This window comes from Notamacropus eugenii, chromosome Y (assembly GCF_028372415.1).
Source record: "Notamacropus eugenii isolate mMacEug1 chromosome Y, mMacEug1.pri_v2, whole genome shotgun sequence".
Lineage (NCBI taxonomy): Eukaryota > Metazoa > Chordata > Mammalia > Diprotodontia > Macropodidae > Notamacropus > Notamacropus eugenii.
In genome coordinates this window covers 1659357-1685633 of record NC_092880.1, presented here as the reverse complement: position 1 = coordinate 1685633, position 26277 = coordinate 1659357, and the positions used below count along the sequence as shown (strand labels likewise).

The 26277-nt window shown below is 41.5% G+C and overlaps 1 protein-coding gene across 10 annotated transcripts in view; it reads right to left on the bottom strand.

Moving 5' to 3' along the window:
- Nucleotides 1-14922, bottom strand: part of LOC140516601 (E3 ubiquitin-protein ligase Mdm2-like) — a 29880-nt gene extending 14958 nt beyond the window's left edge. For 2 of the 10 annotated variants that reach the window (XM_072627584.1, XM_072627586.1), the window contains exons 1-8: nucleotides 14217-14349; nucleotides 14003-14087; nucleotides 11972-12046; nucleotides 8564-8697; nucleotides 7423-7472; nucleotides 3699-3766; nucleotides 3485-3578; nucleotides 1588-1748 (exon numbers count right to left, since the gene is read on the bottom strand). In XM_072627584.1, the coding sequence (XP_072483685.1) occupies nucleotides 1588-1748; nucleotides 3485-3578; nucleotides 3699-3766; nucleotides 7423-7472; nucleotides 8564-8697; nucleotides 11972-12046; nucleotides 14003-14068 (648 nt within the window). In that variant the 5' untranslated portion in view covers nucleotides 14069-14087; nucleotides 14217-14349. Of the gene's footprint in view, nucleotides 1-1587; nucleotides 1749-3484; nucleotides 3579-3698; nucleotides 3767-7422; nucleotides 7473-8563; nucleotides 8698-11038; nucleotides 11153-11971; nucleotides 12047-14002; nucleotides 14095-14216; nucleotides 14350-14715 lie in introns of those variants that run through there. The other 8 variants (XM_072627588.1, XM_072627590.1, XM_072627585.1 and 5 more) reach the window with 7 other exon arrangements.
- Between the last annotated feature and the right edge of the window lie 11355 nt (nucleotides 14923-26277).

The window sequence follows — 26277 nt, the reverse complement described above, 5'->3', positions numbered from 1 at the left end:
GAAATTTATCCATGAATACCAGCTTAAGAATCAGTAGTAGACAGAGTTGGTCTCAGAACTCAGTGTCCCAAGCAATTCCATATGATTTTAAGTTATAGAACAGTTGCTAATCTGTATTAATAGAGGAAGCCTCCTCACCTGGGACTTTACATCAATAAGATCACAGGGTAAGACTACAAAAAAGAAAAAAAAGACCCAAGTGTCCTGGCACAAGGAGATGATAATTACACTATACTATGACAGACATGTCAGACTATATTGGAACTACTATATATAGCTCGGGGTATGACATTTTTTGAAGAAATGGTGAAAAGTTAATATTCAACCAGGAGTAGAACTGTAACAGGAGGAGTACTCTAAATCATTGTATTTTTCATTAAAGGAAATAGGAATGTTTAGCCTAGAAAAGATAACATTTTATAGGGGATATGATAATCTTCAAACACATGAAGCATTGTTATGTGAATGCAAGATCATAATTGTTTTGCTTGACCCCCTAAGACAAATTGATAAAAAATTACAGAGAGGTCATTTCAGTACAAACTAAGGGAAAAAAAATCTCCTAAAAATGAGAATATTTAAAAGTAAAATGGGCCAACGTAAAAACTAATGGATTTTCTGTCAGAGGAAATCTTCACTTAGGCTAAATGATCAATGATTAGGCATACTGGAAATAGGATTCATGATTTGGAAAGGAGTTAGATTAGAGGATCTCTAAATTATTTTTTAACTCTCAGCCTATGGTCCCCTGATAAATAGTATAAAAGACTGTGTCAAGGATATTTATTATAGTTACATAGTGAGACAGCCAGGAAAAGTTAAAATAACACAGCTAATTTCAAAGATAAAAGACACTGGCCTTCAGCTAGATGGATAAATCGGATAAAGTGGAAACCAAAGCCATGATTTATATCTCCCACCATGCTCAACACACAGTAGGTACTTAATGAAATGTGATAGATTTCAATAAAAACCAAGACTGATACTGTCCTACCATACATAATGTCACATCCGTATTTCCTTCCTTCCAGTTAAATCTGCCCTTTTTTACTTCCAAACCTACCACGTCACCTATGTGGTAGGTGTTGAAAATAATGGACAATGACATACTTGCTGGTGGCTGAAACGTATAGGCATTGCCTTAAATTATGATTAAGCTTTCCAAGAAAATACGCAAATTCTAGTAACTGAAAAAACTAGGAAATATACCAGTTATGGTGCTCAGACTCATAGGAAGAGCTACAAATATCTAGGTTAATGAAATTTGGGGGGTTCTGCCCTGGCTTTTTTAACTTTTACAATCACTAAAGTAGAATTGCTACAAGTTTCTAAAACCATATAAGCTTGATTCTCTTAAGTATCTTTCATCACATTTAATATTAATTTTATCATCAAATCTCTAACTCTCCATCCCCAAGACTGCATCTAAGTGGATGTTATTACACAGTCGCTCCCCTTAAAGGGAAAATCTTATCACAAATTCAGAAGCCCATACTCCTGTCCTTTGAAAAAGAGCTTCTTTCAAACCCCCTTTACCTACATTTCTGCTGACAAGATAGCTAATCTATTTTAACAAGTAATGATTACCGGACTTGAAGGGATTTCTGTTGAGTCACTGCAACCGCTTCGTTCACAGCATATCTCACTTATGACACACAGGGCACAGCTTTCATCAAATGTAAGGGAAATACTATCTGACTTATGTCGTTTTCTGTGTCTTTCACCAGGCAACTCTTCCGAATTTTCTTCTTTTGGTGAAAAAAAGAAAAAACTGTTAATTTATACAATTATAATAATTCTAGAAAGTGTTCTGTGTACCTTTACATTGACAATTTTTTCACCAAAAAGTTAAAATTATAGGCATATGGACTAAAAGGTAACAGTAACATACAAACACGTCTGAAAAGAAACATCTACCAAAACACCTCCAAATGAGTCTTATAAAAGGTCATCACACATATCATTTTTGCAGACTTGTATCTCCACAAGTAATGATTTATAAAATTCACTAAAGAGATTTTCTTCTTTCAACTCCTCTGTATGTTGATAAATATTGTATTCTAGAATATGAACTTTTATCACTGGCATCTCAAAAAATAAAAAAAAATTATTGCTAAGGTGGCTTTAATCATTTCAACTTCTTCAGAATCCTATTTCTTCAGCAGGATATATCAATATAAGTGAGAGCTACTTTTAAACAAAAGATTACCTCCATGATTTAAAACAGGCCAAGATAGTTGCCAATGACTGCAATGACTTGTGCGCACAAGACAAACCATTGAGATGTAAAAATGTTAAAGTTACTAACATTTATTTATACCTTAAAAAAGCAAAATTAAGCTTTATTAACATTTAATAAACAACTTAGTACCAATATCCTCACTCCGATGGGTCACATATCACGATATGTGTGGTGTTCTAAGGGAACAGTGAGAGATATACCACACAGAAGGGTTGAGATTAGTGCCCTCATTCACTGATTTGCTTTCCCCATTATTACAACAAATTGCAGTTTGTTTTCCTGGCTGAGTGGATTTACAGTATTATCTAGGTTTATCTACGCTAACCTTTGCAAAATAGACAAGTGATTTAAAAAGATTTCTGCAAAGAAACTATGGATTGAGGATAACATTAATAATGCGCGAGCACAAATGAACATGAATATGGCAGGGATGTCATTTCTCTTACTCCTTCATCAGCCAAATTACAAAATAAAAATGACAGTACAATGAACTGTAATTAAATAAGACAGAAAATCAATCAAAATCCTTTGAAATTATTCGTAATCTTTAAAAGATGGACCTCAATCCATTATCATTCATGTTTTACCTTGAATTATCAAGATTTTCAAAGATAATAAAGCACATATTCAACTGCTCTCACTCTAAGTATTGCAATTTTATGTACCATTAATAAAAAAAGTTTAACTATTGTCCTTTACCTGTCTTACTTTAACTTCTATTTTTGTGTTTTTATAACGTATGTAACATATCAGTGCAATAGTTTCATGTAGCAATTTATATGACAGTGTACTACGCTGAGGGTATATACTCAAATGTTTTTACAGAAGTACAATAACAGAAGTACAAAATCAGTAAAGCATAAGTGTTGTATAAGCATATTTGTGATTCAACACATTTCTAATTTTCTCCTTTTACATTTTCTACTCAAAGATATCTTCATTTTTCATTTTCTCAAATGAAAAGTTACCTGTCACTGGGAAAAACTATACTTAAGATGTACTGCAGTAAAAATAAAACATTTTAATGAGAAAAAAATGAGAAAGAATTTAAAGAAAATAATTAGCCAGCCTTAAATAAATGAGCCCATATCATATATCAACAGAGAATGAAAAGAAAGAACAGAGATCCATCCACTTAACAAAGGAAAAAAAATCCTTCAAGCAACCACCATCAATACAAAAGTTAATTTCAAGGGAGAAATGAAACAAAATTTTGAATCTAAGTTAAATATCACCATGTACCTGCTTCACTATGTGTTCTCCTTCTGGATGAGGTAGTTGGTCTAGTATTCAGATTTGGTGATGGTTTCTCTTCCTGCCATTCCTGAATAGACTCCTAAGTATTCAACACAGATGCAAAATAAATACTAAGCTTAAGAATACCAGTCAGCTAGAAGTCAAACAATTTCCGGGGCAAATGAATTACTGTAGTAGAAAATGAAAGGTTAAAGCTGACCTTTTGATCACTTCCGATTTCAAGCTGACAGCTGGCTTCATTTGTTGATGTATCTGGACTAGCAAATTCTTAGGAAAAAATATATAAATTAGGTGTTTAGAAAAGACATTGAATTGGGAAATGCAAAACATGAACCTCTTACAAAGTTGAAATTCTTGTCAAATATGCTCCTAAGAGCTGGCACAAATATATTTCTTTAAAATAGCATTTTTTCCCCGGAAAATTTAGAAATGAAAAATTCGATTAAGATTTTGAGTTAAATTTCAGAGGTTGTATGACCATGGAAAAGTTATTTAACCTCTCTAAACTTGTTTCTTCTACTAAATGGGGATAATAGGATGTAAAGTACCTACCTCACAATGTTGAAAGATTAAATGAGATAATATGAGACACATTTTAAGGGTCAGTCATTATTATTATTAACACACACATGAAGTGAAACAGCCCACTATGTTCGCATAAATTTACATGTTTTTCTTTGAGAAAACAAGAATATTTAAGAACTCAGAAAATAATATCTGAAGACAACAATCTCTATAGCTCCCTACAAAGGCTTTAAAAATTATTAGAGAAATAAAAACAAGAGAAAAATCATTCCAAATACTAAGTTTTTTAATGCATTAACATATTAAATGTATTTTGGTTTGACAGATGAAAAGTTCTAAAATTTATATTACACAGTGTAATAATTATTTTTGAATTCCTGTATTAGGAGACAGTACCACAAATCTCTATTCTGAGTAACTTTCTTTCAGATAATTGAAACGTGAGGACAGATGGATGGCTACTTTATCTACATACAGGCAATACTGGACCTCTCAGCCATGACAGTAATCAGAGGATATGGGGAGAAAGCTCAGGCTGCAAAGAAGAAAAGTTTGGGAAGATGGAAAGCAGTAGAAGCTCTGGTAAAAGGAGATAGGGGCTGCTGGAGATCCAGGTTGCTTCACAGAAAGAACTTGGAGGTAACAGTCAGGTTCTGACTTACAATAAACCAAAGAGAAGATATAACTGTAAACATTTAGGAAATCACTGATTAAGACTCATATAAATTCAAAATGAATTTAGTAGCTCAAATTTTAATTTTAAAGTAAATTTTCTGATATTTTAGAAACAAGATTAGGCCCAAGCATATGTAACCATCAAGTTTGTTTTGAGTGACAATTTTACTGAAGTTTTTCAAAGCTATTTAAGTAAAAAGACTGTGTTATAAGGAAGGAATGAGGTTAACAGATAAAGTAGTATGGTACAGTGAGAAGAGGGCCAGGTTTCAAGTCAGAGGACTTTGGTACAAATACTGATTGTGCTATTGTGACCCTAAGTAACTTATTGCATTTCCTTGGGCCTGAGTTTCCTGTAAAATGAAAGGCATCTACCATGCCTTTGTGGTCCCTTCTGGTTCTAAGCATACAATCCCATGATCACAGCTTCAGTGAGCTTTTGGTGATAGCTTGTATCCTAGTAGAAGAAAGTAGTCTTCTTACTTCCTCTATTTCTAAGCCCTATGGAACTGCATAAATAATCTAGGTCTAGACCTAAAAACTAGTCTGCTTTTAAGAATCTGAAACTGAAAGGAACTCCCTATTTTTTTTTTAAACTTGAATTCTTTTTTATTAGATTTGCATGAAAGTAGGCAAATACAGTGTGACTAGCCTTTTAGATTGCACTCCCATCTTCAGCCAGCATTTCATTCCCATTTATTTAAGATATTGTAAAGAAATCTGAAGGCAACTGTCAGATTTCATATTCTTAATCTTGTGTTCATACCCTGAACATAAATAGGAGAATTTGGAGTCAGAACTTAGAAAGGAATATGAGTTTAGTTTGGAGCATATTGAGTTTGAGATGTCAAAAGAACATTTAAATGGAAACATTAATATACAATTTTGTCCTTCAGGTAAAATTGTTACTATTACCTCCTCTCTACTCTATAAGGAGGTTGGATACACTGTAGATTAAAGACAGACACTGAGAAGGCTGGAGATAAACTATTCAGTGGTCTCTTACAGCATAATAACTATTTTCACAAGATCCTCTTAGACAAAAGGTATCTTTACTACTCTAACTGGGACTGGCATATAACCAGAGTGACCCTGACAGCATTTCTCCAAATGAAAAAGCTGATGAACCTGCTTCTTGAGAGCCATGATGATTTGTCAGGGAAATACCTCATAGAGATCTTCGAGTATATGTAGAGATTCCTGTCTCCTAGTTTTTTGATTGGCTGTGTACCTAGGAACTCCCTATTTTACACACAAGAGACTCACACAAATTTCACTGGCCAAAAAACATCCTTGCCCTACAAATTAAGATTGATTTCAAGGTAATTTCCACTCCTTATACAAGACTTAAGGAGTTATGTCTAAATTCTGTTTGTTTCACGGAACAGGAAATTCCCTCATCTAGAGATGCCATATGCCCAAGGTTTTATTTAACTTCCATAACTTTTTCTGCCAAATATGACAGCACTCGAGGGTAGCACTTCTAACCTACATGTCCTTCTGAGATGAAAAATGAAATTGATAGTTATAAAGCCACCAATAGCTATTTGGAGAGTTCACTGTAGCTTCTATATTATAGCTACAAAGAATCTGGGAGCAAGGACAACACACAGGCAAATATGTATGCAAAAATCGAACCCAGGAAAACTCTAGTTCCAGGCCAGCCCTAATGAAGTGGGCAGATTCAGTCACAAGTAATCCCTGAGCAACTTATGAGTTTCAAAGGCATAGGCAGCATGGCACAACAGAAAGTACACTGAAACTGGAGTCAGGAAGACCTAAATTTAAATCCTGTTTCTGCCACTAAGTAGAATGTGGTCATGGGCAATCATTAACCCGTCAGACTTCATGGCCAAAGACAGACCCAGGCACATGCAGAGCTACTGTGAGGTTTAAATGAGATAACAATATTTAAAGTGCTTTTTAATCTCAAGCATTATATAAAGATCTCAATTATTATTATCATCTTTGTATTCTCAGAGCCTCTCCCAATGCCCTTTTTGTTTCACACAGTGTGCTTAATATTTGTTCATTTTAATTGAACATAGAATATGTCTTCTCTTGCAGCTGTGTCTTCGGATGACCTGGGAAGAAGCTTTGGTTTCTTCTAGATAGGAATTTCAGGTAGAGGCTGGGGAGCAGGTATAAGGCAGAAATTCAGGTTTAGTGATTCCTAATTTCTAGTCAGTGCTAAAACCAACCTGATTTCCCGGGAAAATCTTGAATTAACAAGGCTATGCTGAAATAGAACCACACACTGGGGACAGAGAAGCAAGTTATCATTTACTCAGACACAATGATCTATGTGGTACTCTGTTAGTATACCAAAAAGATACATACTTATTCAATGGTCTCATCCAGGACCACTGATTATTATACTATTAACCAGGACATAAAATCCACTTTTCAGTGTTCTAAGTTCTAGCTATATTGATTACCTCTACAAACCAAGGACTTCTAAATTACTCAACTTTCAAAATAAATCAATAATTTCCAACTTAAAGAAGGTCATGGTTAATTTTAAATTTATACATAACTGATTTAGAAGCTATAAAATACTACATAAAAAAAGTTTCTTTGTACTGTTGCATGAAATTATTCCATCAAATTATTAAAACTACTACTCCACATAATTAATTCTGCATTTAATGAAAACTAGTTATGAAATGCTAGAATGTAAACAATTCAAAAAATACTTTGGAATTCTTTCAAAATCAACTTACCTTGTTGATTGACTACTATCAAGTTTCTAGAAATCATTGCATACAATCTCCTGGTGGGGGTGGGAGAGAGATAAAAAAATATGTCTGTGATGAAAAATCTGCATAGTGGTTGAATTCAAATTAATATAATCCAAGATTTAAATAGTTTCAAACGGAATCAACATATTAGGGCCGACAGAGCACGCAAGTGACAGAGTTCAATGCTCTCTTAATAAAGAACTGACCTCTCTTAATTAGTACTAAAGTAAGCCAACAAAGAAGACAATTTTATGAGTCCTAAGGATTTAGAGAACTATATCCTTCTTAGTACTATTTCTTCTCGATTTGTCAAAACAAGGAAAAAAACATAATCTTTCTCACAGAGAAGAATCCAACCTACAAAGGAATTGTATTCATTTCTATTTTATCATTCACATTAGGCTAATCACTTGATGTTCTTGTTTTATTAGTTTAACATCTACAGAGGAACCAAGGATCACTTTAGTAACTAGGCACATGTAAAGAACAGTTGGTGACTACCATGCATGTCATTATTACATATTTTCTAGTTCCCAAAAGAGAAGGAAAATTAGCATTACCAGCTAGTTGCCTGCTAAAATGTTTCTATTTACTTCCATTTTCCTAATCAGTAATTTTCTTGAATGTTCAATCTCCTTCTATATATGAAACTTCTGGTCAGAAATCACTTAAAAATTGAACTGTACACAACAGCAGCTACAGCATCAAACATTACCTAACATGAATATATCAGAAATCATGTACAAACAAGGTAATGAATTTCAACTCTACAAGAAAACACTGGCTCTAAGTTACATTTAGATGTCAAAACAAAAGTTTCACAGCAGCATGTCAAAACGGGAAATAGGCATTTTCAAAAGCTATTTACAGACTTAGTGATCAGTAACCTGTTATGGTACAGACGGGATAATGCATTTGGAGAAAACAAAAATGCAGAGCTGAAGAATTAAATTTCAAGAGTTTTCATAAGAATACAAGTTTCTAAGACTATCTCATGACGTTTAGCATGACATATAATTATAGAAAATCTTTCACTAAACAAAGATGATCCTACAGGTTAAAAAAAGAAACAAACCTGAAGTCATAACGGGATTTCTAAACGAAGTCAACAGAAACAGCTTACCTATGCTCTTTCACAGAAAAGCTTGGTACCCCAAACAGATCTCCAAGAAGGTCATCTGAACAATAGACAATGTGCTGTTGCTTTTTATCATATAATTGTTTTGACATAATATACTGGCCAAGGTAGAATAAAACCTGAAACAGAAATGAAATCTATGACTAGAGAGAAATCAATGCCACAATCTGAAATATGTATATAGCAAACAGGCTATAAAGTATTAGTATCAACCTCTGTACCATATCTACCAGGAAGTTCTCAGGAATAGGTTTGATGCCACCTAACACAGAATTTGAGAAGTGGGAGCAATAGGGCAGCTCTCTAGTCCAAGTTAGAGACAAAAGGAATCCCAACTGTAACATACCCAACAAGCAGTCATTCAGTCTCTGCCTGAAGACCTCCTGGGAGTGGGAGTCTGCCACCTCTCATTCCACCCTGGGAGATCAGTTAGAAACTTTTTCTTAAAGCTTAAGTTTGCCTCTTTGCAATTCCCCCCGCCCCGCCCGCTGGTCCCTGGTTCTGCCCTGTGTGGTCCAATGAAACTAAGGACTGTGCCTCCTCCACGTGACAGTGCTTGAACTTCACTGTCACATCCCTCAGGTGGCTTCTTCTGGATAAACACATCCAGTTCTTTCCACCAAACCTCAGCAGTCATGGACTCAAAACTCTTCTTCCTGACTGCCCTCCTCCTGAATACTCTCAAGCTTATCACCATCCTTCTTCAAAAATTACTAAGAATCCAATTCACTAAGTAAGGTCTGACAAGGTTAAGAGTGGTGAGATTTTAATCTTTCTATAAAAACGTGTTTTTCAGAGAACTGTTCCAGAATGATGTGTAGTTAAAGCTGATAGATCTTCTGGATTCATGTCTGTGATACCGCCATCAAAAGTAACTAAATTACAAGAGCTTTCTAAACTACGATGACTTAGCATCTTTCTCCTGTGGTAGTCAGTTTCTGTTCCTTTGCAATCACAAAGCTCGAGAGCCTACGAACACACTACCACGAGACAAATCATCTGCTCACTAACAACAACAGAGAACAACCCCAGGAGATCCCAGAGAGAGGGCAAGTTAAACTCTACCCACATCCAAGGGGGCCTTAAGAGTACAAAAACTGATATTCTCATGAGTCATCAAAACATTCATGTTCTGAGAATTGAATTTTGTTCTGACAAAGATGGCTAAACTAAAAACTTGACCACGGACTTCTAACGTCCCTATCTTCTCACTCCAGTTACCACAGGACAGACATGTCTAAAGAATTCACTGCTTTCCTGGATTCCCACAATTACTTAAATTCCTAAGTATGAGCTCTCCCTCTCCACCTGCAAGGCTATAGCTGTGAATAAACACCCTATGATCCACAGTCTCACTAGCCCAGCTACATTTCTTCCCTCCATGTTTTTTACTTACAGCTGCTGATGCCCCCTCCTCTTATGTAATCTCCTCTCTGTCCTTCTGTTCCTGCTCTTTTACGGTTCTCCTGCCAGTCTAAATAATCTTCCTCAATTTTCTTTGCAGGATCATCACCCACTAACATGATAAAGTCCCCGAAATTCTGTCCTGAGTGCTCCTCTCTTCTCCCTTTGACCTCTTTCAGTCATCTCATAATCTCCCATGGATTCAGTTATCTCTGTGCAGATGACTACAAAATCAACATCATCAGAAATAGTCTCTTGGATTCCATACAACATTTCCAACTGAATGATGTACAAACATACAGAAGAGAAACTCATCTTTTCTCTCCAATCTGTCCTTCATCCAAATTTCTCTTTCCGTTGAGAGCTCCATCCTCCTTACAGTCAGCCAGATTCACAATCTTAGATATCTTTGATTCTCATCACTTTCCACATCCAATCAGTTGTCAAGTTTTGTCAATTCTACCTCCATAAAGTCTCTTATGTCATTCCCTTCTTTCAGACACACATAGTCAGCACCTTATTTCAGACCCTTATCACCTATTACCTGGACTATTCCAGTAACTTCCTAAATGGTTTCCTTTATTCCAATTTCTCCCCTTTCCAAACCACCCTCCAGGTAACTGCCAAAATAATCTTCCAGCAAAAGTCTAGCCATATCATTCCTGTGCTAAATGCTCCAGGTAGATGAACTCCTCAAACCTGGGAATCAAAACCCTTTCCAGTTCCTACTTCCCCATCTCTCTTCCAGTTAAACTGGTCTAATTCTGGTTCTCTAAACTTAGCTAAAGCCCAGAAGCCTTAGACTCCTTCCAGGTACATCCTAAGTGCCACCTCTTTCTGAAAGCCTTTCCACTTTTCCTAATTACTTTTGCAAGTAGTTAATTAAATAGGGTATTTCCAATCTCTCAAAAGAAAGCTCTTTCTTCAACATCAAGGATTATTTTCACTGTCTCTGAAACCTCAAAACTTTGCATGTTTAAGAAATGTGCAATGAATTGAAAACTAAAATTCCCTTGGAGGCAGAATATGAAATGGGAAAAAAAAAGTAAAACTCACATTATTGGTCCCGAACAATACCATTTGACTTGAAGCTTAAAAAGAAGCACGCAGGCTGGAAGTACACACTGCTGAACGATTCCCCTAGTTGGGGAGGTAAAAATGGTAAAAATATTCTAAGTTTCTACCCTCTTCTTTCCTCTTCCTAGAGAACAAAAGCTAAGAAGCAACGCTTCACTTCAAAACTGGCCTTGAAGGAAAAGAAGCACCCTAACCCATGCTCAACCAACTGATATGATCATCCTTTCTCTTTGTCAGAGAATAGTGAAACCTATAATAGGCATAGAGTAAAAGGAAAGGCCTCTCTTCTACCCATCAACATCCCAAAAGACATCCTTTTGGACTAAAAAGATCTTTTTTTTTTAAATTAAATTACTCTGGGAAGGAGAATAGTGTAATGATCACATTAGTGCCAAATTACGATGAGAATAAAAATGCTGACTTAGGAAAAGGGAAAGAATTCTAGAGCAGAGGAGGATTTGGGAAGAAGTAAGGCCACAACTTTGCATATGATACCACTGTAGGCAGAGTTGAAATGCTTCCAATATAATGCTTTCTATTTTATTTATAAAGGATAAATCATGAGTTAAAACATAGTTCACATTATACAAAGTGCCTATAGGTAAGCTAGCTCAATAGTACTCCAAGTACATACATTATCTTCTCTGTGACCTCCCTGTCTCTTCCACTTGAAACCTGATGCTAGTATTTTCCACTGAGTAGTAGCATCAGTATATTAAAGTAGTGTTACGCACCTACAAAAAGAGTCAAATTCCTTCTACTATCTCATCTCCCTAGCAGCTGAACAAATTCCTCCACAATGTAACTATTTCACCATGACTGTAAGTTATATTATGCTGAACAAAAAAAATTTAATTGTATTTCATCTCAAAATACAATGTACTTCTTTCATAATTTCTGAATATACCTTACCTCCTTCAATGTGAATGTTTCTTTCTGTGCACCAGCAAACTTCAACAACTTCAAGAGCAATGGTTTTGGTCTAACCTATAAAGTACAAACATCATCTATAACACTTGGAAAATCTTTCTACAACCAAGAGTTTCTTAGTATGTAACCACGTAAAATAATCAAATACATGAAATCATAAAGTGTGGTGTGGCAGTGCTAGATTTGGAATCATAGGGCTCAGGTTCAAAACCTCTTTCTGGGTCTCAGCTTCTTCATCTGTAAAATGAGGGAGTAGGGACTAGATGGCCTCTAAGGTCCCTATCAGTCCTTAATCTACCATCTACCCAAGACTATAGATTACCTACATTTAAGTTTGATCAAGCCACATCGTGGACTGTCATGGAAGTCTAAAATAGGCAGGAATGAAAGAATCACAGCATCCAGAATCCTAAGATCTTACAAAACAATCCTCTTAATTTTACAGATGAGGAAAAGGAGGTCCAGAGAAGTAAAGCAATCAGTCCTCATAGTTATGAGCCTGTACGAGTTGGAGCTAGAACCTAGCTCTTCTCCTCCAGATCAATGCTCTTTCCATTATGCTACAATGCTTCCTTAGGGCCTGGGCACTTGATTTCATAGAGGACCAAACCTGGGAAATACAGGACTTAAGCTCAAGTCCCTGCTTTACAAGTTGCTATCAGCTTAGACCTTGGGCATGTCACAACTTCCGTGACTCAGTTTCTTCCTCTGCAAAATGAAAACGTTAGACTAGATGACCTATAAGGTCCTTTCCAGCTACAGAGATATCAGTCTATGTAAACTATTCCATAAGGGTGTGACTTAAACTCCTGCCACTGCCAAGTCAAAAACTTAGCCAAAAAAACAGCCTTGTGGATTTAGTTTAACCTAATGTAATAACCCCCAAAACATAACTTTCACGTGGTTCTTCAAGGCCTGAAATTACTTTTTCAGGACTCCCTATCTCAAACATTCAGCATATCAATGTCTACTAGATTGTGAATTATGAGGGCCGAGACCTTCTCTTTTCTATTTTGTATCCCCTACAGCACCTAAGACTCTTGCAAACAGAACGTACTCCACGTCTGTTGAAGAAATATACTTCATACTTCACCAGAAAGTAGTTCTAATTTAAAAAAAAAAAAAAGTTGTTCTAATTCTTACCAACCCTTTGGTTCACGATTAAACAAAGGTACACTCTTCTAAACAGAGAGCTTCTGGGGTTTTTCCACTCAAATACTAACAATTACACTGCTCAATTTATGCAGCTACGATGAGGTAACAGCTTGAGATCCAACCCGAAAAACCTGTACTTATGGAAATAGCTATTCCATGTTCAACTAAAAGGCAAATGTTCATTCCGAAAAAATCAACTTTAAAATAAAATATAAAAACAGAGTAAGTACAAACTTTCGTAAAAAGATATCTGTAATACCTTTTTTTTTTTTACCAGAAACAAAGCACGTAATAATAATGATAGAATCATAAACCTCTGAAATTTCCTATCAACTCTTTTTATGCCAGGCGGCCAGTTAGCATTTTAGCTCGTGTCTACTACGTGCAAGAGGCCCTGTACCCTAGGTTCAAGGACCGACTTCTCAGGTAAGGAGGAGACAAAGACTTCTCTTATTCAAAATGTAAACTTAGAAAGAAAAAGTGCTCCCAAAGGTCCTTAATTTCCCTCTAAAGACTCCATAAACCACATCTTGACCAGTCATCCTAACCTGAAAACTTCAAGACTTCTCAGGACAGCTCAGAACAGGACAGAAAGAGAAAGAATAAGACTTAAAGCCTAACTTTCAGCGCCTTCGCTAGATTTAGGGGGGGGGAACCTCACTCTGCTAATGCTCCCGTTAGGAACAAGCCTACACGGTCGGATTGGAACTTCTCTTTTCGGCCTGAGGGGGACAATCGGATCGGGGTCCACTTTACAAGAGGAAAACCCTAGGAAAGCGGGGCTTCGTCACTTGTAGCTGAAACCCCCACGGATGACGGGGCGCAGGGAGGCAGAGCGCTGGGGACAAGCAGACTAACCAGGGTCTCTTGTTCCGAAGCTGGCATGTGTGAGGTGCTTAAGGCACCGTCTGCATCGGAAGACATTCTGGTATTGCACACTTGCCTAAAATCGGGAAAAGAAGCACAGACGACACAAGCGTGAGAAAACCGACGCCATGGCACCCGAGGCCCCAAAGTGGACGAGGCGTGAGAAGAAGCGAGAGACCCGATCAGAGAAGCCCGCGCCCCTCACCTGGGTCAGCACGGGAAGAGCTCGCCGAGGTCCGCCGGAGGACAGCTCCTGAAACCCAGAGGCCGGCAGGTGGCGGCTTCCATACCCGCGGCCCGCGGCCAAGTCGGGCCTTAGCTCCCCAGCACGGCCGCCGCCTGACGGGGCCGAACATGACCACCCCGAAGAGGAAAAGCTCGGTCAAGCCGCGGGCTGGCCCCGACCTCGCCCGACGACTTGCCGAAGAACCGGCCCCGGTTCGCCTGCTCTGCCCCCCACCCCCACGGGGGCCCGCCGGCCCCGACTTCCGGCTACCTTTGTCCCCGGATGCGAAGACCCCCTCCTCAACACCGTCCGCTTCTTCCTTTCCCTTTCCCGCCGGTGGCCGCCGACCCGCCCCTTCGTTCGCCCCCCTCCCTCCTGGTCCGAGGGAGACGTGGCGGAGCCCCAGAAAAGAGGGTCCGCCGGGAGGGCGCCCCTCGACCCCCAGGCCAGGCGAGGCCCCCCGCGGCTCCGGCCTCACCTCCGGCTCCAGAGCTGAGGGGCGCTTCTGGCCGTGCTGGCCACGGCCCGCGCCCCCGGCGGAACGGGGCCCTACCGCCCTGGAAGGGCGGTTTCGGACTCCAGACCCCGCTTCGCGGACCCTGGCCGGGCTCTGGGGGGAGGGGAGAAGGCCCTCGGCGCGCTAAGGCCCCCGAGGGAAGCCCAGAGCGGGCCCGCGCCGAAAACCGCATGGGGTCTTCGGGTGCGCAGCCGGGCCTCGGGAGCGAGCACGCACCCCTCCCCCTCCAAGGGCCCGCGCCGGAAGCCGCAGGGATATCTGCGCGTGCGCACACCTCCCTCAACCCCAAGCTACCTTCTCGAGCGCGGCGGTCCATCCGGGCCTCTGCGCGCGCCGCCGAGCGTTCTACGCGCCTGCGCAGCGGCTGCCGTTCGAAGCCGATCCAATCTCCCTCGAGCTTTCTTTTCGCCCTTCATGTGTTTTTATTGACGCTGCTTCACCTCGTCAGTAGGGCGCCAGGGCAACGAACAGCTCCGGCTTGTGAAGAATTAAAAACAACATGACCCTCAGTAAGAACGATTTTTTAAACAGCGGAGAGCAAACTCCAGAGTTCCCCAAAGTGTTCCCAGTTTCCTGACCGAAGCTTTATTTAGTCATAAAGTGAGGAGCGGCCCTCAAAATGGGCTTCTTCAGTCAGCTTTTTACCAAAAAAAAATACTAGCACGCTATTTTAAAAGGTACAGAAATCAAAACCTTTTCGGGCTTCTACAGTTTAACGAGCTCCTGGAGATGGCAAAATTAAGGTTGGCCGGGCCTCCTATCGCGACTGTCACGATACCTGGGGCGCCTCTCACGATGCCTGTCGCGACTCAACACCTAGGCGTAACCCTTCCGCCTCAGCGTCCGTCCGCATTTACTGGCGTGGTTCTCAGACCTGTGTGAGCTCGGTCCCAGAGACTGTGGTGGAGGACTTGGGGGGCCCCCTGCGCCCCTGGGATCCCCAATTGATCCCGTCTCCATCGTGCTTGTACCTAGCTCTTGGAGCGTAGTTGTTCCCCCATGGGAGGGTGAGCTTCTTGAGGACAGGAGCTTTTATTTTCCTTTCTTTGTGTCTGCGGTGCTTAGCCTAGACGCCGGTATACAAGAGGTGCTTAATAAATGTGTGATGGCTGACCCGACCAAACAGCCACTCTCACTGAGAGAGACTTCTCCCTGCCCTCCCCAACAAGAGCCTGGTGGAGTGAACATGGAAAAAACCAACCCGTAACAAAACAGCACCAAGGGAAAAGGCTGGGTGAGACACCTTCCCGAATTCCCTGAGCCCGAAGTAATCCCTCCCTTCTCTAAGCTACCGTAGGGAAGACTTTGTCCTTCTGTTAGGGCGTATTCTGCGTTATGGCATAATTCTGAACATGCACACTCCGTGAGGCAAGGTTCGTGTCTTACTTCTTTTTGTGTGTCCTCAGAAGTTGGTACAAAACAGGCACTCCAGAAATGTTGATTGAATAGACTTTGGTCAGACATTTTAGCACCGTAGCCATAGGGGAAGAAAGGAATAATATTCTCTTTTCTTCTGGAAGAATGCCCTCCAAAATCCACTAGGGAGTTAGGGAGGAGTCCCTTCTATTGGCATTGTGAATATTCAGTATAAATTGTAGACTTTAATAAGGGCCAAAGTTGGAATTAAGAAGAGTCTGGACCTAATAGTCTCCTTTGTTTAGAGGAAAACACAGATACCTGGGCTTGTAACTTCAGCTTTTGTCAAACTCTGTTAAGGCCTGTTTAGGACAGGATACCTGTTATCTGGGTGATGGGACCTTTTCCTTATCTTAAATCACAGAGATATGCTACAGAATGAAGATGCCCATAGCTTGGGATCATAAAACCCAACTGCCGCCACTTTTGTTTACAATGTGTCCATCTAAGAGAATTCCTTTCTCATGGCAAAATGTACTGAAGACAGTCGATTTCTGTACTAAGTCAGCCAGTTCTCATCCTGGCTCCATAGCGCTATGTAACCGTTTTCTTTATGGGGAATTGATCGATGAATTAATTAAATCCTAAAATGTGTGCATTTAGCCTGTTGCCTTTTCTCTAACCAAGTTTTCAGGTCAACAGCATCCATTATCTCTCCCACCCTGACCCTTCATTGGTCAGGGAGTTGCAACAGTAACTTTGCCATACAGTTCTTTCAGTCAATTACAGTTCATGGACAGACATTTGTCAAGGACCTGTGTTCCAGGCACCCTTGGGAGGCTTTGGGGATACAAGTGCCAAGTACAAAAAACCATCTCTATTCAAAAAGAGCTTCCATTTTAATGGAGAAGACAGCAAGTACATATATAAGCATATACAGAATAATCAGAAGCGAATACGTTCAAAGAAATAGAAAGCGGTTCAGTATGGGTGATTTGGAAAGAAGGGTACAGCCAGCTGCAGCAAGAGCACCGTCTGCTTATCTGGGCTTTGGTCACTGTCCAGCAGAGTTATTTCATCCATTTGTATCGTCCAATCCTGATCTGTAATGACAATCTCATTAACTATAATCTTGTTTGTCTGAGAGAAAGGTACAATTTATTTTTGCAGTTTACTGCCAGTTTGGGTATTAGAACTCTATCAATTTTCTTCTTGCTAAAAAAGACAGTCACATTTCTAGCTGATCTATCAACTCCTGTTGTTCCCCAGCATTCCACAGCTGTGCTATGTATATTAGGCAACAGTGCTCAAAAGTTGCACTTGTTGACCTGAAAACTTGGTTAGAGAAAAGGCAACATGGCTGAATGCATACATTTTATGATTTAATTAATTAATTGATCGATTCCCTATAAAGAAAACAGTTACATAGAGCTATGGAGTCAGAGGTGACTCTGACTATCTAGTACAGAAATCATCTGTCTTAAGTACATTTTGCCATGAGAAAGAAACTCTCCTAATTAAGCAAATCATAAATTCAGTAAGACAGGACAATTAACAAAGCAATGTTAGTCAGGCCTTGAGATTCCAAGCTGGGTAAGCATATGTCTTGGTGATAAGGAAAGAAACCCCACCACTACTAAGTGGCAGGCTTCCACCCTTAAACAGATAATTGACATAGGAAAGGGTAAACAATGTTCAATAGAAATTATGATCTAAGATGTCTATATTTTCTTTATCACTAATTCGCCATAACATAGTATATGTCTATAGATCAAAGGAAAGTCCCATTATTCATAACATAGTATGTGTCTATAGATAATAAGATTCATCAAAGGAAAGTCTCATTATTCATCAAAAGAAAGTCTTATTATTCAAGATATAGTGTCTTAGGTTAAAGGTCTCCTTAAGGAGTGTAGAGTCGGCCTTGGCTGGCTTTTGCTGACATAGGAAGAGGCACTCTCTGAGTTTACTTCAGAGAGAACAAAGAGATTATTCCAAAATTTTATATTAAACATTATCACACTTTAAAATGTCAGTACTGTTCTGAGATGAGCTTCTCTTACTTATTGCACAATCTCTAGAAACATTCTTTTGCTGCAAAGCAAACTTCACTTTTTCTTATAATACTCATTAACTCAGCTCCTCAATCACATCGAATGGACGCTGATCACAGTCCAAGGACATCTTTCCATCTGGCTTAATTTGTGATAACTGGACTAATCTTTACAGAATGGTAGGAAACAAAGTTAATGAGGGAGGGGGAGACAAGATGTTTTGCAATACATTTTCCAATAGTCATCAAAGATAAAAATTCCAAAGATAACCCCAATTTCATTATAACCTTTGAAATAACCAGATATGAATAGTTTTAAAAGAAAAATCCCAGCAGTTATGGAATTAGAGTAAATTTGTATAGTCTTCACACTTTTTATTTGGTGAGAGCTCTATTATAATCAAGATATTTTGTAAGAGTGCTTCAGTTGAAAGAACTAAGATCATAGTACACAAACAACATGGATCACCTAAATTCTATAGCCTTTTTAGTTTGACCAGAAATTTTTAAACTTTTTGAAGAATATTTTCATTTGTCACATGTGGGTATTCCCTGCAATGGTGCAGGTCTCAACCCATCCATGTCCTTTCATACTCTGCAACTTTTGTCCATTAAGCTTTTCCTTTAGATTTCTAGATATTGCAGGAATGCCAGTTGAGTATATGGACTTTCCATTAGACATCTCTAACTCTCATCCAAGACTTTTTGTGGGGTCATACAATTTTCTGATGTAATCCTTTACATCCTTTATCCTATAAGTTCCTCATGTGTAATGTATAATGTTGCTAACTCACACCCACTATCTGCCACCTTCAGCTTCTTAGAAAGTGGCATTCCATGACTTGCAGCTATGTAGAATCACTGGAAGAATATTGGTGCTAAAAAGATAAGCCTTTCTTTCAAGAAATTTGAAGTCATTAAAAGAACCATGAAGGCAATCCATTCTGCCGTCCTTCTCCAGTTCACCTTAGGGACGATCTCATGATTCCTTTGCAAAGTCCGTCCAAAATATTTATACTGATGATAAGCTCTTGTCATGTTAATTATGTCAATGAGAGTTAAAGATCTTCCCTACACATTAAGAGAAGCTTGATTAGGAGAAATTCATCGGAAGGCCCACACCTTTTGTTAATTTCTAACGAGGCACTGGTTCTCAAGGGTTGTGCCCTCTGGCTTTGCAAAATGTATATATACTCTGAGGTGAGGCTTTGTTTTGGGGCTTACTCACTGGAAGTGTTTGGCCAGACAAGACTCTGGGTAGCTGCTAGGGAGCCCCATGCATATGCACACTTTTAAAACTGAGAAGCTGATGCTTCTCTCTCAGGTAACTATGTATGTATATAGTGTTAACCTGAAAACTTGGTTAAAGAAAAGACATTAGACTAAAGGCATGCGTTATTTATTTATTAATTGATTCCCTCTTAAAGATACCTAGTACAGAAATCATCTGTCTTAAATACATTTTGCCATGAGGAGGAAACTCTCTTAACTACCCAAATCAGAAATTCAGTAAGACAAGACAATTAACAAAGCAATGTCAATCAAATGTTGAGATTCCAAGCTGGGTAAACATATGTCTTGGTGACAAGGAAGGAAATCCCACCACAGATAATTGACACAGGAAGGGGCAAACAATATTCAATAGAAATTATGACCTAAGACGTTTATATTTTTTTACCATTAATATGCCATAACATAGTATGTGTCTATAGATAATAAGATACAAAGGAAAGACCCATTATTCAAGATATGTCATAGGTTAAAGGTCTCCAAGGAATGCAGAGTCAGCTTTGGTTGGCTTTTGCTGACATAGGAGGAGGCATTCTCTGAGTTTGCTTCAGAGAGAACAAAGAGATTATTTCAAAATTTTATATCAAACATTATCATTCCCTCCTTTTGGTCAAAGGCAAGCCGAAGGCTTCGCCTGTAGACCAAGGAAAGCTTCACATTTCTTCAGGAAATGGGAATGGGAGTTCTAGAAATTCTTCCTTAATGGAACAGGGAGATGCACTATTCTGTGCATCTGGAGTAGGTTGGGGGAAAATGATCTTGGTCAGCATTATTTTGTTCACCAAAGTGGTGGAACATTTGTGGACCAAGGCTAATCCTATTCGGATACCTGGGAAAATAAGGACCAGAATAGCAAGTACTCCCGCAGCAGAAAGGAGGATGGATCTGAGTAAGCCACCCACTCTTGGGGAAAGGGAACTAAACATATCATACCACTGGGGTGCTTCAGCCCTTTTCCGTAGCTGAGTGGCATGAGAACGAAACACATCTATGCTATCCTGTATCTGTTGGGATTTGTTAACATAAAAGCAACATTCTTCTCCGAGAAAGACACAGACACCCCCCTGAGCCGCAAGGAGGGCATTAAGTGCTCTTCGATTTTGTAAGACCACTCCGGCCAAAGAGCCAAGTTCAGTCTGCAAGTCTCCCACCACCTGGGTGAAATTGTCAATCAGGTCTGCAATTTCGTGAGATAGATCCTTATATACTTCATTTGTAGCGGCTAGCCCTACTATTCCTACTCCTGTGGTTGCCAGGATACTACCTCCTATGATGAGGGGCAGGAATTGGATGGCACGCCTGAAGCAGAGAGGCTTGGCAGGGGAGTTGGGGTCAGCAATAATTAGGTCTTGAAGTGGCATGGGTATCGGAGTTGAGCCTGGGATATATCGGAGGTCTGGCACTACTCGAACAATGGTACAGAGTCCTGTCCACTGAGGAGGAAGGGTCTGATAAAGGGATGTACCACACAGGAAGAACATTCCTAAGGAAGATGGTAGTGTAAGGGAAATAGTAAGGGAACCCGGGAACGGTCTAATACTATTTCTAGATCCTCGGTAAAAGTAAGTTCTAGTATCGTTGTACAAAAAGCGTGACTGAGAAAGAATGAGGCCCATAGAAGGGTTTAGGCAGGGGTTGTTGGTCATTCCGTTGGAAACAGGGCCATACCCTTTTTCTGCCCACAAGTAACCCCGATAGTGGTCCAGGTAAACTGTTTCATCTCCTGTTTTATCAGGCCACAGCTTTAGGCAGGATCCAGGGGTGAAAGTGGCATTGAGGAGAAACCAGTCACTGCCACAGACATAACCATTGGGTCACCCTGCACAGTAGGTGGAAGTAGAGTCTTTTTGAGTTGTGTTGGTGCCTAGAATCCAGGCAGAGGGCAAGGTTACAAAGATAACACTTGATTTCTCTCCCGTAGTTGAGAGCATTCTACCAGGGCGCAGCCAGATTATGTGATTGCACCGGGCAGGGTCGAGGTTCCCTACAGGGGTTCCAGAAGTGTGGTTGGATAAGTAGCAAAAAATAGCAGGGGCTGCCGTGGAAGCCCAGGCTACCTTTGAAAAGACAGGACCCTTAGGGCTAGTTAAGGCTAAATGGACTCTGGTTTTCTTAAAACGCTTTCGGAAATAGGGGGCACTAAGGAGAAGGTCATATTCCTCAGTAGACTGTGCCTGATTTGCCTTTTGAACCAAGATCGGCATTCCAGGATGCCCATCTTCCGAGAACCTAATGCCCTCCATGGGGTGAGCCTGGGACTCCACTTCGACAGACCCCCAATCAGAGGCTGATATAGGGTGTGCTGAAATGCGTGTTAGAGGGTCAAGACACAAGCAACAGTTGGACAGATTAAATAGTCTGGCCGCCCCCTGGCTCAGCTTCCGCATGGGGTAAATTGGGAAGAAGGAATCACCTCCTCCCCATTCTTGATCATCCCCAGAGATAGGCAGCCATTGCAAGACAATGACAATTAAGCAGAAGGAGTAAGTTGTAAAGGAAATCAAAGTGGATAGTGGGAGGTACATAGTGGGACACAAAGCGATTAAGCAAGAGTGGGGAGGGAGCTGTTGCTTTTCGCACAGGCCTGGTCTGGACTCTTGGGAGAGCTGTCTACACCAGATGTCGTCTTTTTCTGGCCCTTTCGAAGTCGGAGGGCAAGGTCTCCTATCGGTTCAGATGTCCACGCAGGAGCAGGAGCTAATTTCAGATGCGACAAATGGATCCAGGAGTCTATTCCTTGGAGCTTGGCAGCGGTGGAGGTTGTGAGCAGCACCTGAAAGGGTCCCTTCCACCGTGGTTCCAGAGAGTGTTTCCGTAGATGGCGCTTCCAGTATACCCAGTCTCCAGGGGAGATGAGGGAGCTGGTTTCCGGCGGTGGACCTAAAGAATAAGACTGAGAAACAAGGTCCTGAACTTGATGAATCTGCTGACCAAGTTTGACACAATATTCCTGAAGACAATGCGAAGCGAGTGGGGAGAGGTCTGCCGGGGTGAGAGGCATTGGTCTCCCAGTGACAATCTCATAGGGGGAGAGTTTAGTCTTGCCCACAGGTCGAGACCGGAGGGCAAGGAGGGCAATAGGTAGCACCTTAATCCATGGTGCCTGGAAATCTGAAGTTAATTTTCCTAGTAGCCCTTTCAATACTCCATTGGTTCTGTCTACTATCCCTGAAGACTGTGGGTGATAAGCACAATGCAAGTGCTGATGAATTCCCCAAGCTTCCAGAATGGTTCTGAGTTCCTTGCCAGTAAAATGAGTTCCTCGATCACTATGAACTTCACGGGGGACTCCCCAATAAGGGATGATGTGTTCACATAGGATTTTTCCTACCATCCCTGAAGTGGCTGCTTGACATGGGAAAACCTCTACCCATCTGGAAAACATACAGACCATAACAAGGGCAAACTTATATCCTCGGCAGGGAGGCAGCTGGATCAAGTCAATTTGCCAGATCTCAAAGGGTGAGAGGGGGAGAGGAAAGCAACCCCGGGGAGGTCTAAGGGACTTGGAGGGATTATATAAAGGGCAAGACTGGCATCCGGATACCACCTCTTCAACCACCTTCTTTGATATTCCCCACCAGTGCTGAGAGGCGAGTTCATAAAGTTTATCTGGTCCCCAGTGACTCAGATGGTGCAAGTGACTTAGTAATGGTCGATGCAGTTGAGGAGGTAGGACAACCTGCTGTCCATGTTTCCAAAGTCCAGTTTCAGAGTCCCGAGTGCATCCTTGTAGTTCCCACTGACGCGCTGTTTCAGGAGAGATAAGAGCTTGGGCTTCAGTTAAAGCTACCAGATCAATAGGCGGGGGAGCAAGCAAGGGGGTGCAGGAAATCATCACAGGAACCGGAGGTAAGAGGGCTGCTTCCCTGGCTGCTTGATCAGCTAGTTGATTCCCTTCAGCCTCAGGGGTGGATTCACTAGAATGGCCTGTAGTTTTGATAACAGCCACCTTCCTGGGGAGTAGGAAGCATTCTAATAACCTAGAGACTTGCTTACTGTTCTTTATGGGCTGTCCTGTGGAGGTTAAAAATCCCCTTTGTTTCCACAACATTCCAAAATCATGAGGCACCCCAAAAGCATATCTGCTATCTGTATAGATGTTAATCTTCAGCCCCCTCCCCAATTCACAGGCCCTTGATACAGCTTCTAACTCTGCCTGCTGCACAGAGTTAGCCCAGGGGAGAGGGCCCAACTCCAATACCTCAGTTACCGTAGTGATACCGTAACGGGCTACTGCTTGCCCTTCGGAGTTCCTCAGACAGGAGCCATCAGTAAAGACTGTGAGGTCGGCATCTAGGATGGGTGTTTCCTGAAGGTCGGCTCTTGGAGTCAGTAGGTGATCCAGGATTGTGATGCCGTCGTGATTGGAGGGGTCAGGCTCATGATCATTCTCGAACTGGTCTATCTCAAAACGGGGAATAGTCTCTAGAAACTCAGCAGGATTTAGTATGTTTAGTCTTTTGATTGTGACCTGGGGTCGTGTCATCAACTGGGTTTCGATTTTTGCCAGGCGGCTGCTTGATAGATGTTGGGTGTGATGTGAGTTTAGGAGGGCCTCAACCGCATGGGGTACAAAAAGCGTCACTGGCCAATCGCGAATCGAATCGAGTATAATGTCCTCACTTTGTTTAAAAATCTCAGTTATAGCGATGACACTTCTCAGGCAGGGTGGTAGGGCCCTGGCTACTGCATCCAGTTGCTTGCTATAATATCCTACTGGTCTGTAACGTTCCCCATGTTTCTGTGCTAAAACTCCTACTGCATTCCCTCCTTTGTCCATAGCAAAAAGTACAAAAGGCAGGGAATAGTTAGGAAGACCCAAGGCTGGGGGTTGAGAAAGGGAGGCTTTTATGGATTCAATAGCCAGGTGCTGTTCTTTGGATAAGCAAAGGGGATCAGGGTTTTGGTGTCGCAGGGCTTCATACAAAGGGCGGGAGAGTACAGAGAATTCGGGAATCCAAGAGCGGCAGTATCCAGCCAGGCCCAAAAAGGCCCGAAGCTGCCTCTTGGATGTTGGGAGAGGAAAATCACGGATAGCCCGAATTCGGGAGGGATCTAGGGAAACACTGCCCTTAGAAATGACATGACCAAGGAACTTTACAGAGGCACGGCAAAACTGAAGCTTGTCTCGGGAAGCCTTGTGACCATTTAAAGCCAGAAATGTAAGAAGGGTTATCGCATCATCTCTCCCTGAAGTCAGGTCAGGGGAGCAGAGTAATATAATAGGTCTTCAACATACTGGAGAAGTACAGAGCAGTGGGGTAGGACCAGAGAGGCGAGATTGTCATGCAGGGCTTGACAGAAATAGGAGGGAGATTCAGTGAAGCCCTGAGGAAGGACTGTCCAGGTATACTGCCGTCCCTCCCAAGTGAAAGCAAAAAGATATTGACTGGAAGGGTGCACGGGTATAGAAAAGAAGGCGCTACAAAGATCCACAGCAGTGAACACAGTAGCAGACGGGGGAATAAGGGACAACAGAGTATGGGGATTGGGAACCACCGGGGATCGAGGAAGAACAATGGCATTAACAGCACGGAGGTCCTGCACGAGGCGCCAGCCTCGGTTACCAGGCTTCTTAATAGGGAAAATAGGAGTGTTGCAAGGAGATGTACAGGGGACAATCAATCCTTTGGAAAGGAACGCTTGGAGGAGAGGCCTAGCACCTTCTATAGCGGCATGAGGGAGAGGATACTGACGGAGACACGGAAGAGGACGAGAGCGGTCAATCTGAACCTCTATGGGGACGGCGGTGGAAATGCGCCCGATATCTGTATGATCCGTGGCCCATAACTGGGGCGGAACCTCGGCTAAAGCTAGTTCCTCGTCAGAGGGGGCAGGTATATCAGACTGAGGTAGGAGGGATAGGGCTGTGACGAGCACTGGGGAAGGGGAACGGTGTTCTAGCTGAAAACCCGTTGGGGTAAAGCTTAATAGAGCAGAAAGGAAAGATAGGATATCTCGACCAAGGAGATGACAAGGGGCCCCAGGGACAAGGAGGAAGGTGTGTTGGAAGTGGTCCTGGCCGAGAATGACTGAGAGGGGATTAGTTCGGAAAGCCCGAAGAGGCTTATTGGAAACCCCCACCACCAACAAACTATCGTTACTCCGAGGAAGGGGAGTGGGGAATTTGCAGGGATCCAAAACTGACAGAGTAGCACCGGTGTCAACTAGGGCCAGAATGGGGTGACCTTGTACTACTACAGACAGTTCCCCCAGTTGAGAAAGAGATAGAGAGGGGAAGATAAAAGTTGGACCCTGCATACCTTGCTCGGAGCAACCCTATGGTCGTTGGGGGGAGGGGTTGTAATGCCCCTGGCGTTTCTGTTGTTCCAGTACCTTGAGACGCGTTCTGCATTCTGATTTCCAATGCCCTGGTTTCTTACAATAGTGACAATTGCCACGTTTGCGACGTGTTGTCGCAATGGGAGGAGAGTGTGAAGTTGGAACAGGAGCTGTTAGTTGTTGAAGCTGCATTGTATAAACCTGATCCTTCTTAGTTCGAAGTTCCCTTTTTGCTTCTAAGTCCTCCTCAGCCTGCGTTGCTTAGGTCTGAGCGAGCTGGGAGGCAAGTTCAGCTATGAACTGCGGATGTTTAGACTGCCACTCCGGCTGGGTGATTTTGATATTTCGTGATAGGGAAGGTTGCAGGTTATTAACAAAGTAGGAGAGGAACTGCGTTTGTCCCCCACCTTCCCGATCATGTACTAAGCCAGAGTTAGCATCAAAAACTTCAGCTAGGCGATTATAAAATTGAAACACAGTCTCATCAGATCTCTGCGTAACACACTTAATCTTAGAAAAGTCTACGAGTCGGGGAAAGG